We start from the raw sequence: 17088 nt of genomic DNA, 5'->3' as shown, positions 1-17088 counted from the left end.
GCACATCTCTTGAAACTATCTTTTGCACACTTCCAGAATAATCAATCTATCAAAATTACCATTACATTGATGATGTTCAACTGTGATTTTATACTGGTAAAATACAGTTTCAAACAAAAAATTATGAATAATGTTTCTTTTATGACTTTTTCCCTTTTTTAAATATTTTTTTTATTTCTCCCTACTTCCCCCATGATCCAGGCACACACACAGTCTGTTAAGGCAGAAAGAGATTCCCGCAGAGGGTAGAGTATCTACAAGTGTTGTGCAAAAAAACTTCTCTTTCAAGGATGGCAACGGGAAGCAAACAAAGCTGAAGCACTAAAAAGGCTGTTTGAAGATATCAACAGCACAGAGGACAGTGTTCATGAATACAGAAGCCCCTGCTCTATCAGCACACAAGTCAGATCTTCCACCCAGCATAGAAAAGTTTAAGGCATTGTGTTTGTAAAAAAACAAACCAAAGAACAACACAATTTTGAACTCATTTCTTGAAAAGCACCAGACAAAATCACAAGAAATCAGAAGTTAACAGCTTTTCCTCTTTCTCCTTCTGCAGGACAGGAAAAAAAAAGTTCTATTTCATGGACACTTACCTTTTTTTGATACAAATACATCATCACTGAACCTTGTATGACTTCTTGTGACTACATAAGAACATTAAAATTATGCATCAGGAAATGTAAAGAGCTAACAGGAGGCCTTGAAGGTAAAAAAAATGAACATTTCAAAAGTCTTCAGCAAAAAGAAGGTAAAATAAATACATTACTCTGTACCTGGTGTGGATAGGCATCTCCTGAACCCATTTGTCTTTTGTTCTGGTCAAAAATAATCCAGAGCTGACTATCAAATTCAGATTCATACAACAATTCACAAAGAAGTGGACAGCTTGGAGTTACTTCTCCACTCTTAGGCTGTTAAAAGAAAGGTAAAAGCATTTAATCTACTACAGAATAAAACAAGTACAATCCTTAGATACATATTCAAAAAGATAACTGTAGCATGTTTCAAGCAACAGTAGCTTTTAAAGTGGACCAAATCAGAATTTTGACTGTAGGGAGCCTAGAGTGTGACCCCAAACCTCCTTTCTGAGAGAAAGCTAGTTAAAATTATGACCTGATTAAAGAAAACATGATGTGTTTAATAACTTTAAACATAACCCTTACCTGATGGAAGTTATAGGTCAAAATCATCTCATACAGTTGACGATTATTTGGTAAAATATCTCTGGATCCCAAAGGTTTTATTTTTGCACTCACTGGTCTGCAGTTAAACAACAAAAGGTTCTCTTGAGAAACATCCTCTATCAAAATTTGTCTTGCTTAAGTAGAAGCATGTTCTGAGATACAACTGAATTCAGCACATGCCATAATATCTCATATATTGTAACTATCCAAGCAGCATTAATTCCTCAGTTAAAATTAATGTCAGTCCAAAAAACAAAGTTTAGTGACACTACAGACACTGCCAGAAAATAAAAAGGAAAACAATGTAGTAGGCATGTCCAAATGCTCAAAATTAAAGGCCATTAAGTTTAAGAGAAAAAAAAATCAGGTTACATTTCTAGTATCCATGCTGAAATCAATACTTGTTTTCAAAACTGATTAACGGCACTGCAATTAGAAGACAGAACAATTGATAATTCCTTTTTATAGAAGGTTGTGTCTTCAGAGAATGTAAGAAGCCTTAAAAGTAATTTAATAGTAACACAGAAAAAAGTACACTACAGAGTGTGTATATTAAATCAGACACACTTGGGAAAAGCAGTCAAAAGGTCAGGGCAGCCAAGCATTTTAGATCTTAAACATCAAAAAATGTAAACAAAATAATAATGATATAGGAAAAAAATCTAAGCTTCAGAGATAAAAAATAGCAGAATCAGGGTGGTCTGGCATCATTTAAGTTTACCTTTCATTTATTAAATGAGATAACCTCTAACTACATGATGAGAATTAGTCTCTAAGGTTCTGCCAGCTCTTTCACTGTCCAAGGGCACAGACTAGCCACCCATTAAGATATGGTGCTGGGTCAGACCACAAGTCTGCTTAACCCAGGTTTCCTAGTCTGGCAGACACTGGATAGACTGCTGACAGAAGTCTTAAGAACTGAGTAATACCACATATGACATGATATGTCTCCCTAACATTCACCCTGCCTCCAAGCACTTGAAACAAGAGACAGAATGAAAAGCCATTCAGTAATTCTCTCTGTCATGACTCATTAGCTCATTCAAGAGATACTATTCCTGCCTTGATTTAAATACATAAGTATTTATCCATAGTTTACTTAATTGCAGTTCATTTACTGTCAGATGAGGGAGTAAAGAGCACATCCATTTTTCCAACCAAGAATAAGGCACATATTAAGGCACTGTATTATTACCTCATTTACAGCACATCAAATGGATTATTTCTGAATCTAACATTAGGTGATATGTTCATTAAACTCCTGGCAATTCCAATTAGTCAATTCCAGTTACAAGTACCCAAGAGCACAAGACAGAGCTAAAAGTCTCCACTCACAGGCCCAAATAATGGAAAACTTCAGATTACTGACCACTGTGAAATTACCTCAAAAGTATCACTTTATTCTTCTGAAGTGGGCAGCTTTAATCACTGCTGCACTGTCTAGAAATTTTCCAGCAAAATTCTTTCCCTAAATCAGCATGTGTTAAACTAACAAGGTAAACACAGTTTTCCTCAAAAAATCTGCACCAGATTCTACAAAAATAGTTTAAATCAAGCAAGACAGAGACGATGGTTTTCCCAGGCCAAAATTTGGCAGGATCCCAAGCAGCTGTTTAGGAAAAAAAAAAAACAAAAACAAAACAAGCCAAAAAAAACCCAACAAAACAAAATGAAAAAACCAAAACAACAAATAGTAGCACATAATAACTCCAATATCTCTAAATTTTTTTTTTCTTTAGATATTAAAGTACCTTTTACATCTAAGTGTCTGGAAGCAGTGGAATATCTTTGTAAATTTTTCTTCTTTCAAATTAGTTTAAGGAAAGTAATTTGTCTTGAAAGTCACCACAAAGAAGAGAATGCTGACGAATTGACTGATGCTGACAAATTGACTGATGCTGACAAATTAATTGATGCTTCCAAAGCTACTTTGAATTGACAAGAATATTTTTGTAATCCTGAATTTCACTGCTAATGTGTTACTATTTTAACTCTAGATATGAGCAGTTTTCCCAGTCTCTCAAAACAGTTCCCCAGAAACTCTACCTGAGTGTTTGAACCCAGCTTTTCAGATTTATGCATGGAGCAATATCTTCGTATTTCAACAGGGACTGAACATCAAACCGTACGATGCCTTCTGAAGCGTGCTAGAAGAAGAGTACACAACAATTATGTTTGTGCACTTACAACAGCAGATGAGGACCATCTATCATGATCCTCAAAAATACAACATAAGCTGTAGTTATTCATACTTTAGCAAGTAATACTGTGTCATTTTGAAAGCGTCACAAGTGCATCTCTATTTTACAACAGCAGATAATACTGGGACTTGCAAAACTTTTATTTATAAAACTTAAGCTTCACTTGCTCATCTTTTCATTTCCTAATTTAAATACTTTGTACAGAACTAGTAAGTCATACTACAGGCAGGACTGCATTTGTTTGTGCATTTAGGATGATTTACCTTAAATATGTAATTCAATATATACAATAGAGAATATTAAAACAAGTATTTTGTGGTGCTTCCTAGGACTATTATTACAGAATAGATTAACTCTGAAAAAGAGAAACAATACTGCATACATAGACTTGATTATGGGCAAAATAATTCAAAAAGTTTATTTCCAGCAGTATCCCATGACAAAGGCACTAGTATGTGAACACTATTGAAATTTATTTTATGGAAGTTACTGGTGCTCAAAAAGGAACATCAAGACTATTTGCATTCTCTTATTTTTCAGTGTCCATTGTTCATTTGGTACAATCCTGCTGGGCTGGGGGCAGCTTCTGTGCACACCATCACCAACAGCTCTTTCTTTTTCTGTTCTACCAGTTCAAGACCTGTTACCTTGACACACTACCCACTCTTTCCTCCTCAGTTTATTCAGCTCTCAGAGGCTGAATACATCCAAATTCACCCACAGGAGAGCTACAATTTGCTCTGGCCTTTAGCTGAAAGAAAGGCAGGAGCCAAGACAGACTGGCATGCTGCTGCTTCATGCAGGTACCAGCTCTCAGAGAGCACTCTCCTCCCTCAGGGAGGCAGTGCCAAGCCAAGGCTGCATAGGACAGCAAAGAACACAGGACCAAGACAAAGTACTCTAGATGTCACACTAACATTTTAAGCAACTTTTTCAATCCTTAAGTATCACAGACCATTAGGAATCATTACACTGCCCCACCCGCTGAACCTTCAACTGCCCTAAATGATGACTCAAGCCAATCCCCACATCTCAACAGAACACTGAATAGAAAATAAATTTTAAGGAAATTTTACTCTGAATATGGTATACAGAGTGCTGTTGTTTTAGAAATGGTAGCTTAGATATTTCATTACAAGAACTGTGGTCCCAGCAAAGTTTATTTACATAAACCACTTGGTAAGCATATTTCTACTTTCAGCCTTTTACTATGTTTTATGTACTGGTGTTGACTTTAGATTTTTTGTTTGGGTTTTTTTTTCCTTTCTTTTTTCACTAGTGGTTTATAATGAAAAGGCATAGAAAAAAATCACAAATAACGGTAACTGGCATTTCTCTGGAACTGAACTCCAACTTAACAACTTTTAAGAGAGAACATGAAAATCTCATGTACAAAAATACTTTCACTGTTTCTAAATTCAGTCAATAAGGAAGAAAAGCTGGTTTTTTTCTGGCAAACCAAAGGATTTCATAGTAATTCAATATAAGCACTCTGGAAAACTTACCATGTTTAGCTGAGGAGCACCACAAAGTACACCATGGAAGGAAATTGTGTAATTAATGCTAACATCACTAAGGCTTGCCCACCACCGAGCAACACAAAATTCAATGGTTTTTCCAGCCTGGGTAAGAAAAGCACAAAGTTAGACTCCAGCTCCCATATTCCTCTTCTACTGACCCCAGCCTCCCAAAACCCAACAAAAACGACTGGAATACAACTCAAAAAAGACTTCTTATGTCCAGTTTACTCCAATTGTACAGATTTGTAGAGTACCAAGTAAGACATTATACTTGGTTCAGAAAACATAAGACAATTCCAACAAAACAGCATGACTGAAAAATGCTTCAAAACAAGGAGTGCCAGGGTACACCCTACAGAGGAAAGTACTGCTTTTAAATGTTCTGTCTTCTATTTTTATCCCTCAAACTAGGCAGACAGGTTAGCTCATAGATCAGTTTCATGTGTGTCCCCTAAAAAATATGCATTAAAAAAAGAAATCTCACTCACTCCCTAAGTAAGATGACACAAAACTTGAGATGTTTGAGTTAGTTTTGGTTTTGCCTGGTTGGTGGGGTCTTCTGGGTTTTTCTTTTTTTGGTTTTTAAATAACATGACAAAATAATGTGTCAATGGGACCAACATAACTTATGGTCCTCCACCAGAGGGTAAGGGACTGAACTGCAGAGAAATTATAACTACTCTTTGGCATTAGAGCTATACAATTAAACCTAAACCCCTGAACTGCTAGTTCATTCCCTGACTGTTTTGGACTCTTTGAGCTAGCATTATCCAAGCTAAGACTCCTGTACCTGGGATGTATGAATGTGAGCCAGGCAGTTACCTCTGGCTTCAAGATGAAGGTGTCCCAGACTACTGCATTAATCACTAAAGGCAAAATATGCTAACTATCCAACAAGGCATAGCTCCTATTTGAAAGGGAAACAAACTGCTCTGCATGAACAAGTACAAACAAATTACAGAGATTAACATGTATTATATTACTAAATAGCTCAGAAACATTAGCAAGCTGTTAGAGATCTTTTCAAAACTGAAAATCAGTTGCACTGACTACTGCAATAAACACAAAAAGTCTTGGGTTTGTGGGTTTTTTTTTAGGAAATAAACTCCCAAAAAAGTTGTTAAACTGCAGTGATACATTATTTTATTTACCCCACCCTAAGGTAACTTACTAAGACAGGAAATGCTTCAATCACTGAGCCTTTTTCTGGTAAGGATGAAAATTTGTAGAACTCATGACTTCTGTATGCTTTTTGCTTCACAAGTTGAACAGCATGAAGCACAAACTTGGCAGTCACATCAGCTGAACATGAACACACTGTCACTTCTAGATTAAAGAAAAAGAAACTTAGTCTGAAGACACAAGAATTTTAGAAGAAAAGCAGAGAAACATTACTTTTACAAGCAATTTGCAATTTAAGAAGTTACGCAGTACCCAAAGTGGCTCCACATGTGAAAAATGCTTATACATCAGTTAATTTCAAAAGCTCTTTCAGGTTAAAGGAAAACTAGCTAAGTTCAGAGGATGGTTAAAGAGAAATAAATCTCAATTAAACAGTCAAAATTAATCAGATAGTACAGATGAATCACCTGTATAGGACAGATTGCTAAATTGCAAATTAAGAGTCCTATCACAAACTTCAGTCTGAATGAAAGATTTTTGAAAGGACTATTGTTTAGTAATCTCACAAAGAAAGACAAAGGAAAAAAAACCCCTTTTTTCCCTTCTTGCAAAATTATGAGCTTTTTACCCATTGTGAAAATCACATTTTCTTCAGTTATGACTTCCTTCAACACTACATCCATACACCTTAAAAACTAGGTAAGCCTCAGACAGTGATACTTTTCCATAAACATGGGGCATTCCTCCAGGCATAGGCAACCACTTTAGAATGTTATTGGCTGGTTTCTTTAAGACTTAGAATCAAGATCCTACTATACCAAAAACCATGAAATAACTCAAAATTACTCATCTAAGAGGTTAAAAATCAAACAAATATTTACATATTCATGGGCCAAAACCCCTTCAGTATTTATTCAGGCAGAACTCAAAATTATTTAAAACCAACTTTGTCAAGTCTGACAGATGCAATTTTTTATTTAGGTAATGTGGTCATTTTCCTTACCAGCCCATGTAGCTCCCTGGGGAACATCAATGAAGTGCCTTCGGATCTGACCAGGTTTAAAATGAACATCTGTGTATGTCAGGTCATAGCTTGATGATTCATCTACTCTGTATGTCAAAAGGAAACACAAATAGTAGTTAAACAAGCTGTGAAGCCAATTTTTGAAGGATTTTAAAATGCAAAAATACTCCAAAAGTGTGTACAATGAGGATATTTAGTCTTTAACACCAATTATATTAATCCTAATAATACAGAATCTGGCAGTACAAAAATCAAAAAGTACATTGATTGATAATTTGGTCAACAAGCCAGAGGGCATCTGTATGCTGATAGAACAGGAAGCTGCTGCCACTGTGGCTAAGCCCAGCAGGACACACTGTTGTCATGACCAAACTATTAAAAAATGTCACAACTGCATAAGCCTGCTGTAAGAATTTTTTCAGATTTTTGTAGAAACTCTCAAGAGTTTTGGACTTACTCACCTTGTTGGTATAACAACAGTGATTGGAACTCTGAACAAAGGGCCTGCATTAGGCATTGCTGTATCATATCCACACACCTAACAAAATAAAATACAACAACTCAATCTTTGGTCAAAATCAAACTATAGAAGACAACATTCAACTTAAACCAGTTGCAAAGTATTTTGAATCTTTGTAGTTGTCACCGAGGAGAAAATGTCATTTGAGCACTGTCACCCTAGAAACAGTAAAATACCAACAATCACTGAGGAAAAAGAAAATATTTTTCCCATTTTGACTCATTTCACCAGAGGGAAAAAAACTTAATCAATAGTTATTCATTTGGCTTATGTTTACTATATGCTCTTACTTTTCAAACAGAGATACTCAAAGTTCTACAGGCATGTGCTACATGTGCAACATTGTATAGCCCAACAATTGCAGAACCTTGGCTTCAGTCTGTATAGACTAAAATACATTGTAGCACTACTTTATGTTCTGTAAAGCTCAAAGATTTTATTTCCTTAAATACCATTTCCATAAAAAGTTGATAGAGACCCCATAAGGACACACAAGGGCACAGAGTCTTGCTCAGAACACCAGCATTTCCATACCTCTGTATAATGTACTCCTCCATTCAGGCCACGTGGATCCACACGAATATTTATGTGTCGACACTGGTTCATGAGTTCTAAATGACTAGGACACTGGACCCATGGTGCATTAGAAGTCAAAGCTAAATGAAGCTGGAGAGATATTCTTTCTGTGTTTTCTGTCAGTAAACAAATTATAAAATCAATTCAGTAACACAAACATGTGCACAGAATCCACTGTGACAGCATTTGCCATTAAAATACACACATTGGTAAAATATAATAGGAACCAATTCCTTAGAGCCCCTGGATCTCTGATTCTGCACAAAGGGAGTGTTCTTTATTACTTCTTTTAACGTGACAAAAAAAGAACAGCAACAGTAGGCAGTAAAAGAAAGGTGGTATCCAGCTTTGAAATTCCTCTCCCCTGCAACAGTCAAGCCTGACAAAGCCAAAGGCAGGCTGCTAAGCAAGGCTTCAGTTACCCACAACATAGTCTGGAAGCAGGCATAAACTTCCTTCTACAGATAAACTGTCGCCTAATGCAGAGAAATACAATAAAAAGCAATCACATTGATTCTGAACGCTATGCTAATTACCAAACTACATTATAAAGCATACTAAGTAAGACATAATGTCTACTAAAATTACTATGATAATCTAGTCAGATTTTGCAAACAGTCTGGCAGATTCTGCAAATTAGCTTTTATGCCAAAAACGCTATGCATTAAGGCACAGCTTGCAGAAAAGCATCCAGAGCAGCTAAAATGTTGAAATGTTTTAGTTATCAGCAGCTTCCTCCCACTCAAAAAATTAATGACACTTTGCAATTTCTTTTTTCTGTTTTAGTCCTAATTAAGCTTATCTTAATTTTCAGACATTTCATCATATCTAGATTAAGCAGAGAAAAGAACACTCTATTATAAGTACAGCAGAAGCAATAAAAGCTTGAAGAGAGCTTCAACAGACAAACTGAGCCATCAGCCTCCCTAAACTCTTATTTAGAGTTTCTCAAACTCAGTCTTGTTGAAGACATCAGACACAGCACAGAAATAACTAGGGAAAACAGTTACCAGGGAAAACTAGGGAAACAACATCTATGCACCAGTGCCAGCCATTCATTGCAAATTCCTGTTTTTAGATTGCTTATTTCCTGCAGAAGTTTAGTGAACAATTATTTTGTGCCACGTTAAATTTAAAATGCACTGACTGCAATGTAAGCCGTCAAGCAATTAAGTTATTCAGAGTCAGTAATCTGCCCTAATTCATACCCTTTCTGCCCCTAAATAAACTCATCCCTTTGTCACATGCCAACCTTCTTGATGACCACTGGTTTCAGGAAAGGAATAAACTCATTAACAAGCTCTCACACAGCTCCCTTTCTAAATACAACATAATTCATTCTCAGTGAGTTCCAATTTTTATTAAATAAAGCAGGGCAAAAGGATTTGCAGAAAAAAAGGTTAAACCTTATTTTCATCTGCACAACTTATTTTTACCCTTTTAATAATAAAAACCATATAAATTCCTGTACTGCCCTTCTAAATCTAATCCATGGAAATTCCTGTATTGCCCCTCTAAATTCTAAATCTAGAATTTATAGTCTTTAAATAACTGAGAAACTAATTTCTGGGTAAGTGCTCTCATCTTTAGAACAGTTATCAACCTTCACCAAAAGTTATCTACAACACAAACCCTGAAGTTCTGTAATTTCATGAAACATCAGGGAACTATGGTTACTCTTTTTGTTTCTCCAAAGCCTCCCCAACGTGACTTTAAATTTCTACAGAACAAAGAGATCTCTTTTTTTCAGTGAGAGAAAGCATTGAAGCAAGTCTCCCCAAACAACATGAAAGCCCTGCATGTAAGTCTGAGGTTGAAAAGGAAAAGTTGTTTATTTTGCATATGTTCCTTGACCATGAAACTATGGTTACACTGACTCCTTTTACAGTACAGACTCCTATCACTCATCATATCACAGCTTTTTGTGTCAAGTTGACATTTGGATTTCTCTGCACCTCCACCTACTAAAGCTCTTTCCTACCTGTATTCTCAGGAAAGACAGGCTCTATGCCAACCCCATGATCAGATGGTGCCACTATCTGGGCTGGATCTCTGAGGTAGATTCCACGGTTGCTGCCGACAGTAACTGTGAAGCCGATGTTACTTGTGAATGATGAATTCTGAATGAGGTAGTCATAGGCTTTATCAACCTGTTAGAAAGAGCAAGTTCTAAATTAACAAATTTCAGCTTAATAGCAATTTATGCATATTCTCTTCAATATGAAATGTTTAGCAAGCACAGTAAGAAACAGCGAAGTACCTCACATGCTATCTGAGCAACATGCAATTGCATGACACTCAGTACAGAAAATGAGGCAATTTTTGCAGTCTGCAATGGCCACAGAGAGCCAGAAAGCCAAGAACATTTGAAAAAACAAACAAGGCCAAGTCTCCTCTGCTACAAATACACAAAAAGATTCCTATTCAGACATTACACTGAAGAAGAGGACTTCAAGGCCCAAACCTACCATTCTAATATAGGTGACTCTTTCATAGGTGGAGCAACACTAGTTAAAACATTTAAAACTTCTATACTATAAGAAGCTGAGCAATTAACAAAAATGGCAATGGAATACCCATGCAAGTCTTGTATATTGATACAAAGTAAAAGAATCAGGTCATGAAATCCAGCTCTGGGTTTAAGTACATGAGATGTCACAATCAACTCACATAAAAAATTCATATTCCTGTTTTAAAAAGACACCTCTCCACCTCACTTGTTATTTTACTGACTACAAAAATCTTAAATTCTCTTCTACTTGACAGCAAGGTACCTTCACCAGTGAAGATTAGGGCACTCTCCTTTGAGACAAGTGGACATACAACACCTCGTCTCCAAGATCAATTCTAATCACATTTTAGCACATGATTTAATCATAGGCTACTAAAACACCAAGTATGATTGGTGCGTTCTATTTTTCATTTGATATGGTTACAACCACTGCTGCCTTCTGTATCAAACTCAGCATTATAGATGTGCTTAATAGGCATTACCTACTAGGTTCTAGCATCTCCAGAATTTGAATTTTGGACTAAGCATTTAATAGCTGGCATTTTGAAGCACAAGAAAAAAATCTTAGTACTTCTATTAGACTAGGAGAGGAGTGACTGTAGGCAATAACCAGGCCCAGCTGTGTAAGAACATAAGCTAATGCATAGGGAGACAGTCAGTATGCCTTTACCATACACAGGATCACATCACAGATTTCCAAACGACTCTGAAGCCCACAAGAAACCATGAGCACTCAGACTGTTCAGTGCAGACCTGCAGCAAAGTCATTGTACAACTGCAGCTGTACTTCTCTGTGAACCAGTGTGGGTATCTGTTTCCACTGCCCAGAACTGACAGTCCCAGCTTTTGTCTGGACAGAACAAGTTCAGCTGTCTCTGACAATACTTAAAAACATTTTTGGACATTAGTACAGAATCTAGGGTGACCATGTGGTGCCTAAATCCACACGTGGGTAACAAAAACCAGTACATGCCACTTTTATGTCCATGTATCTTTTTGATCAGCCTAAGAATGTGTCCAGTTATCACATTTATTTTACAGTAACTGCATGCTGAAACTGGAAGAACCTTCTTATTCCTCCTCCCCTCCCACTACATTCCCTTCCTCTCCCCCAGTGAGATTTGAGAATCAAGTAGCATGGAACAAACTGAGTGAGATCACCTCAAAAGCTGTTCTGGCTGTTTTGTGGGTTAGTTTTTCGCCAGCAGTTATTTATATTATAGTGGGGTTTTTTTGCTTTCAAATACCTGAATAATACCATGTCCTTGTGCAAATACTTCTATGTTTTCAGCTTTCACTGCAGTATTTTCTAATGCTCTTCTGACAGAATGAACAGTGTAATGAACATTATTAGCTTTAAGTCCTGAAATAAAAAATAAGTGTTACTAGATACAACAAAATAATTGAAAGTGACAGCATGTTTTTAAGAGGAAAAAGTATCTAACCTCTTTTAGATGATGCATCTATGTTTAACATTGTAGCACTTTACCTGACAACACTAGCGCAATGCCTCCACACGCATTGGGAGAAGACATGGATGTGCCATTCATGAGCTGTGTTCCTCGCAGAGTCCAGTTTGGAACTGAAGCAATAGCACCTCCTGGGGCACTGATACTCACTCCAAGGGCTCCATCAGTGCTAGCATTAAAAAGCAATGGTTACAACACCTTTTTTTTTTTTCACAATTTAAGATAAAGTTACCAGTACATTAAAAAAAAATCGCTTTAGAGAATACTCACTGCATTTTACTTCAATAAATCCATTAACCCATTAAACCTAAGAAAAAGCATGCCACCAACTAACAATTTAAAATGTCATGTTAATCATCAGCTGTGCCTGTTTCACAGTGAGAGGTTTCTAAATTTTCCACTCCTTCAATATTCTCCACCAGGCTTGAGTTTAGCCAGCAGAATACTTTCTGGGATTTGAATCACAAAATGCACACAAACCAACCTATTAAACACTTCAATACATAAATTCATATTCCACATAGCCTATTCAATGGTTATTACTTCTCAAGAAAAATAGTAAAAGGAGGAGGAAGGCTAGAAAAGATCCAAAACCTAGACTTCTAATTTTGCATGCTGATAGTTCACTACCAGGTTAAGTTTTGAATTTACAAGCCTGAGACAAGAGGGCAAGGGGAGAACACATAAAAAGTAATGTCAAGATGTAGGTCAGGATCAGCTGGGCCTGATCCCTAAACCCCACTTCTTCTTTCACATGCATATTTAAGAACAGAGCAACTGTGTGCCTATGGCACGGTTAGAATAACATCTAGTCTTCAACTCTGTAAGCCAGATATGCTCCATCTTTCTTGCTCTGGATAGACAAAAATTGCACTACTTGAATAAGGACAGCCCTGTGCCTGAGCTATTTAGTTCTGTAGAGAGGCAGGATATTTTAGGGTGCTTATATCCCACACTAACAGCTTCATATATCTAAAACCCCTCTGAAATCAGAATATTCCAAGTTTGAAATGGCAATGTGACATTTGGACATATTTTATGACAGACATATATAAATCCATAAAAAGGTTCTGCATCCCAACACCTTGGGACAAGCAGTGCACAGCACATCTGCCTGAAAGCCTCTACTGCTTACTGGGACAGACTGATCCCTACACCAAGACTGCTCTAGCAAACCTAAGGAACTCTCCAGTCATCTGCATACTGCACCCTAAACAAGGAGAATCCTCCTTCGGCCAGACTTGGCCTTTCAGCTGACTACTTTAAAGGGCACAGTGACTAAGCACACAAAATTGATATGTGTGTGTGCGTGTGTGTGTCTATCAAAATTAATTATAAATCAATCTTCCTTCCTCAGCTGAGGGCAGAGAGCACATTTCTCTTTTCCCTACACAAAACACGACAATCTTTCATCGTAAGATTCTTGAAACAATATACTTGCTGGTAAATATAAACACCAGAACAGCTAGAGAACAATTCCAAAGTCTAAACATAAGCAAGAACTCAAGAAAAGATGTCACTATTGTTTTTGTTTGTCTATCACGTTACTATCAGATGCTTCTGAGAAATAAAATAAAAATTGGAGTTTACACTGCCCTTAAAATTTCTTTCACACATATTTCAGAAAATTTTCTGTAGTGTAAGGCAGAAAGCAATTTTTCTGCCCACTCACACCTCTACTGAACCCAAAAACACTCTTGAGTAAATTATACCATCACAGAACTAACACCACTGCAGTAACAGTATTTATTTTAATCTTCATCACTTATAGCACATTTAACTTCACCACACTAACCTAATTAAATAAATGCTATAGGAAAAAAGTAAACAAAAAAACCCAAACAAATTTCCAAACAACCCTTCAGTAACTTTTATCATGTTTGAATAGATCTGCACCCAAATACTTTTCTGGAAAATACAGGTTGTGCTGAGGCAGGTCCATGCTATTCCCTCCCCTCCAGGAGTTCTAGATCCCAATATATAAAAGTGTTACCAGAAGAGCAGGCTAGTTATGCTCTTTTCACAGAGAAGAAATACGTTCATTTTGGTATTAGTGACCCAGTTTAGATTTTTGAGTTATATCACCTGAACCCCAAAGTAATCAATTTTCTTGGAATATAACCTACCTAGGCCCTCTGGATGACCAAGTGTACTGATTTGCTGGCAGTTTTTCTCTCAAAGAGTATTCAGCAACCATCATGTCAGGTGACACGTAGGCACCAACACCTGTAAAAAAAATTCAAGCGTTTTAGATGTAATATAAATTTTATTAAGAACTAAAGTAAAATTCTTCTGTGGTTTTAACTCTTTATGAGAAGAATTCTTGCTTGACATTTAAAATGGAAACACACATTTTCCATCTCATTAAATCTAGATATTTTTGCAAGGCTATGCAGTAACAATGCTGATGGGTGCACACTGTATAATAGTAAAATATCACGCAAACTTCCAAGTTTCACTTTTATTCAGTTGGAATATAACCTTCTACACTTTTTTCTCAACAGGTAACTCATACATTTCTTCTCCCTCTCCTGCACCTCTTTCCTCTGTTTACACTGCTCTGCCACCAACTACAACAACTGCACGTCAGAGCAATCCATGCGAACTGGTTCATGTTCACGTGGCTCCCAGCTACACCCCCTGGAGCCAATGACCATATCCACACATCTCACTCAGGAGACAGTCTTTACTGGGTATCAGTTCCAAGCACACAGAGTATGTAAATGACTGTGTGGAAGCCTGATAAAGTAGCAATCGTAGAAGAGAATGCCAAGGATGCACACTGAAGCTATGATTTTGTTTACAGCACAAGCACTACCATGGTGGTACAAAACTACTATACCAAACTGACAAATTTGGCAAGGCTGTCTCTGTGTGAACTAAGCCAACCTGTCAGCTGTATTTTGCTTTACCCTCAAAAAACAAAAACTCTATCTGGTTCACTCCAGATGGAAGACAGGAGCAAACCTACTTGGCATGCAGAGTGAATAATCACACTGTCTCTAGAGTGACACAACTGAGCTGAATTGACAGAGTAGATGCACTGTAAGAGCAAAGCCAGTGCAGACCTGAAAAGAACTCGTTAGTTCCAGTTCCAACCCCCAGTCTCAGTAGAGAATTAATAGCAGATTAACTTCCAGAAAGTAATCAGCATTAATTCTACTAGCTGCCCTGGAATAGCAGCTCTCCAGCTTCCAAGGTTTCATGCTAGTCTCCTTACATACTGGTCTCCTTGCATAAGAATTCTGACACTCAAAAAGCATCTTGTGTAATGAAGCAGTGAGACAATAAAGGATTTATTTAAAAATTAAGACTACGGAAGTTACCCCTGAATGCCAGACATTTTGCTGAATCTTATAACTCAATATATTAGCCTATCAGAAAAAGAATTTTAATGACAGTAATAGACTTGCACAGCAGTGACACTGCAGCTGGAAAAATTCCTCCTCTACAAGGACTTGTCTAGATCCTAGCATGGGATTATTTTCTATCCAAATTAAAAACATCTGTTCCACTAAAAATAAAAAATAGAGTATCTGATGGAGACGGATGATCGAAAACTGTAGTTCTTACAATTCAAAATGCATTGTAATACTTCCCAGAAGACTAATTAGAATCCAACTTAGAACCATATTTTCCTAAGTTGCATTTACCAGCAGCTATGGGTTGGAGCAAAGTGGTGTGCTTAGATAGTTACAGTTGAAAAAGTAATCCTGAAATATTCAAGTAAGTCAGACCAAACATTTCTTTTGCAAATTTTATACAAAGCCACATTAAATCAAGATCATTTGCCTCCCACCTCTTTTCTACATATGTAAGGTCTTGAATTGTATGAAGATAACAATCTAAATTTGTATACCTAAGCATAGAGCAAGTGCTTCTCTCAGAATTAACCTTGTAGCACAGCAGGCAATTTTTTAGATTTTAGTTCAGCAATCAAACATGGTACAAAAGTACGAAGTTTGAAAAGACAGAAGCTGAATAATGTCAAAAAACTTGCCTAAATGAATTATTTACCTATTACACTAGATGTAGTTCCACCAGGACATCCAACTGTAGAAAGGCAAGGACCATTATTTCCCGCACTTGAAACATAGATTACATTGTGTTTCCACACTGCTTCATTAATCACTTCACAAATTCTCCTAAAGAAAGAGAAAGAAATGAATCATTTACTCAACAATATTGCTTTCTTCCACAGGACAAAGCTCCCATTTCTAGTACAACCTCTGACCATTCACCAAACAAGGAAGCTTATGCAGCTTGCTTCCCACATCCAGCAGAGGCGGTTCCAGTACAAAAGCTGACCACAAAAATATCTTCTAGTTTCAAAAAGGAGTGAAAATTATGTAGTGATCCTAGGTCTTCAAAAAATACCTCACACATCATGTGGCGTTGCAACTACAGAAGTTCTTTATTATGCTAAAATATTATTTGTGTACGTGTTATAAATCTGTGAATGATATATTTATATACATATTATAAATGAAAAGCTTTTTCAATGGGTTTACCTCTTTCAAAGCCAGTTTAAAACTTATACTGCACAGTTTTTAACTTATGAATCATGTGAGCTTGGATGGTTCACTCTTAGCCACTAGCTGACTTACAGAAAAGTCAACAAATACAATTCCACCTCTGCGAAATTAAAATACTTTAACCACAGTATTACTCACCCAGAATTTGGCCAATGTGTTGCTTCTCCATAGCTGTAGTTGACAAGATCACATTTGTATTTTATTGTTTCTATCATCTGATAAAGTAAAAATGGAAGTCAGAATATGTGCTAGTCAAAGAATGAAAGTGACTTCAGGAACAACAAAAAACATCTGCTTAAATTGATTTGCTACATATCTCAGAAAGACAGATAAATCTCTTGAATCTAGAAAATAATTTACTGCAGCCAGATAAGTGCTATTTTCCCAAAGAACTAAGAAAATTATAAAACCTGTTCCCTGAA

At 36.7% G+C, this 17088-nt stretch overlaps 1 protein-coding gene across 2 annotated transcripts in view; it reads right to left on the bottom strand.

Moving 5' to 3' along the window:
* TPP2 (tripeptidyl peptidase 2) overlaps positions 1–17088 on the bottom strand; it is a 49687-nt gene that overhangs the window by 20245 nt on the left and 12354 nt on the right. For both annotated transcript variants that reach the window (XM_059493368.1, XM_059493369.1), the window contains exons 8-21: positions 16805–16881; positions 16149–16276; positions 14258–14357; positions 12152–12300; positions 11910–12025; positions 10132–10300; positions 8109–8266; positions 7516–7592; positions 7034–7140; positions 6080–6234; positions 4894–5010; positions 3234–3334; positions 1167–1263; positions 777–914 (exon numbers count right to left, since the gene is read on the bottom strand). In XM_059493368.1, the coding sequence (XP_059349351.1) occupies positions 777–914; positions 1167–1263; positions 3234–3334; positions 4894–5010; positions 6080–6234; positions 7034–7140; positions 7516–7592; positions 8109–8266; positions 10132–10300; positions 11910–12025; positions 12152–12300; positions 14258–14357; positions 16149–16276; positions 16805–16881 (1689 nt within the window). The remainder of the gene's footprint in view (positions 1–776; positions 915–1166; positions 1264–3233; positions 3335–4893; positions 5011–6079; positions 6235–7033; positions 7141–7515; positions 7593–8108; positions 8267–10131; positions 10301–11909; positions 12026–12151; positions 12301–14257; positions 14358–16148; positions 16277–16804; positions 16882–17088) is intronic.

This window comes from Ammospiza nelsoni, chromosome 2 (genome assembly GCF_027579445.1).
Source record: "Ammospiza nelsoni isolate bAmmNel1 chromosome 2, bAmmNel1.pri, whole genome shotgun sequence".
Taxonomy (NCBI): domain Eukaryota; kingdom Metazoa; phylum Chordata; class Aves; order Passeriformes; family Passerellidae; genus Ammospiza; species Ammospiza nelsoni.
This window is presented reverse-complemented; position numbering and strand designations above follow the sequence as displayed.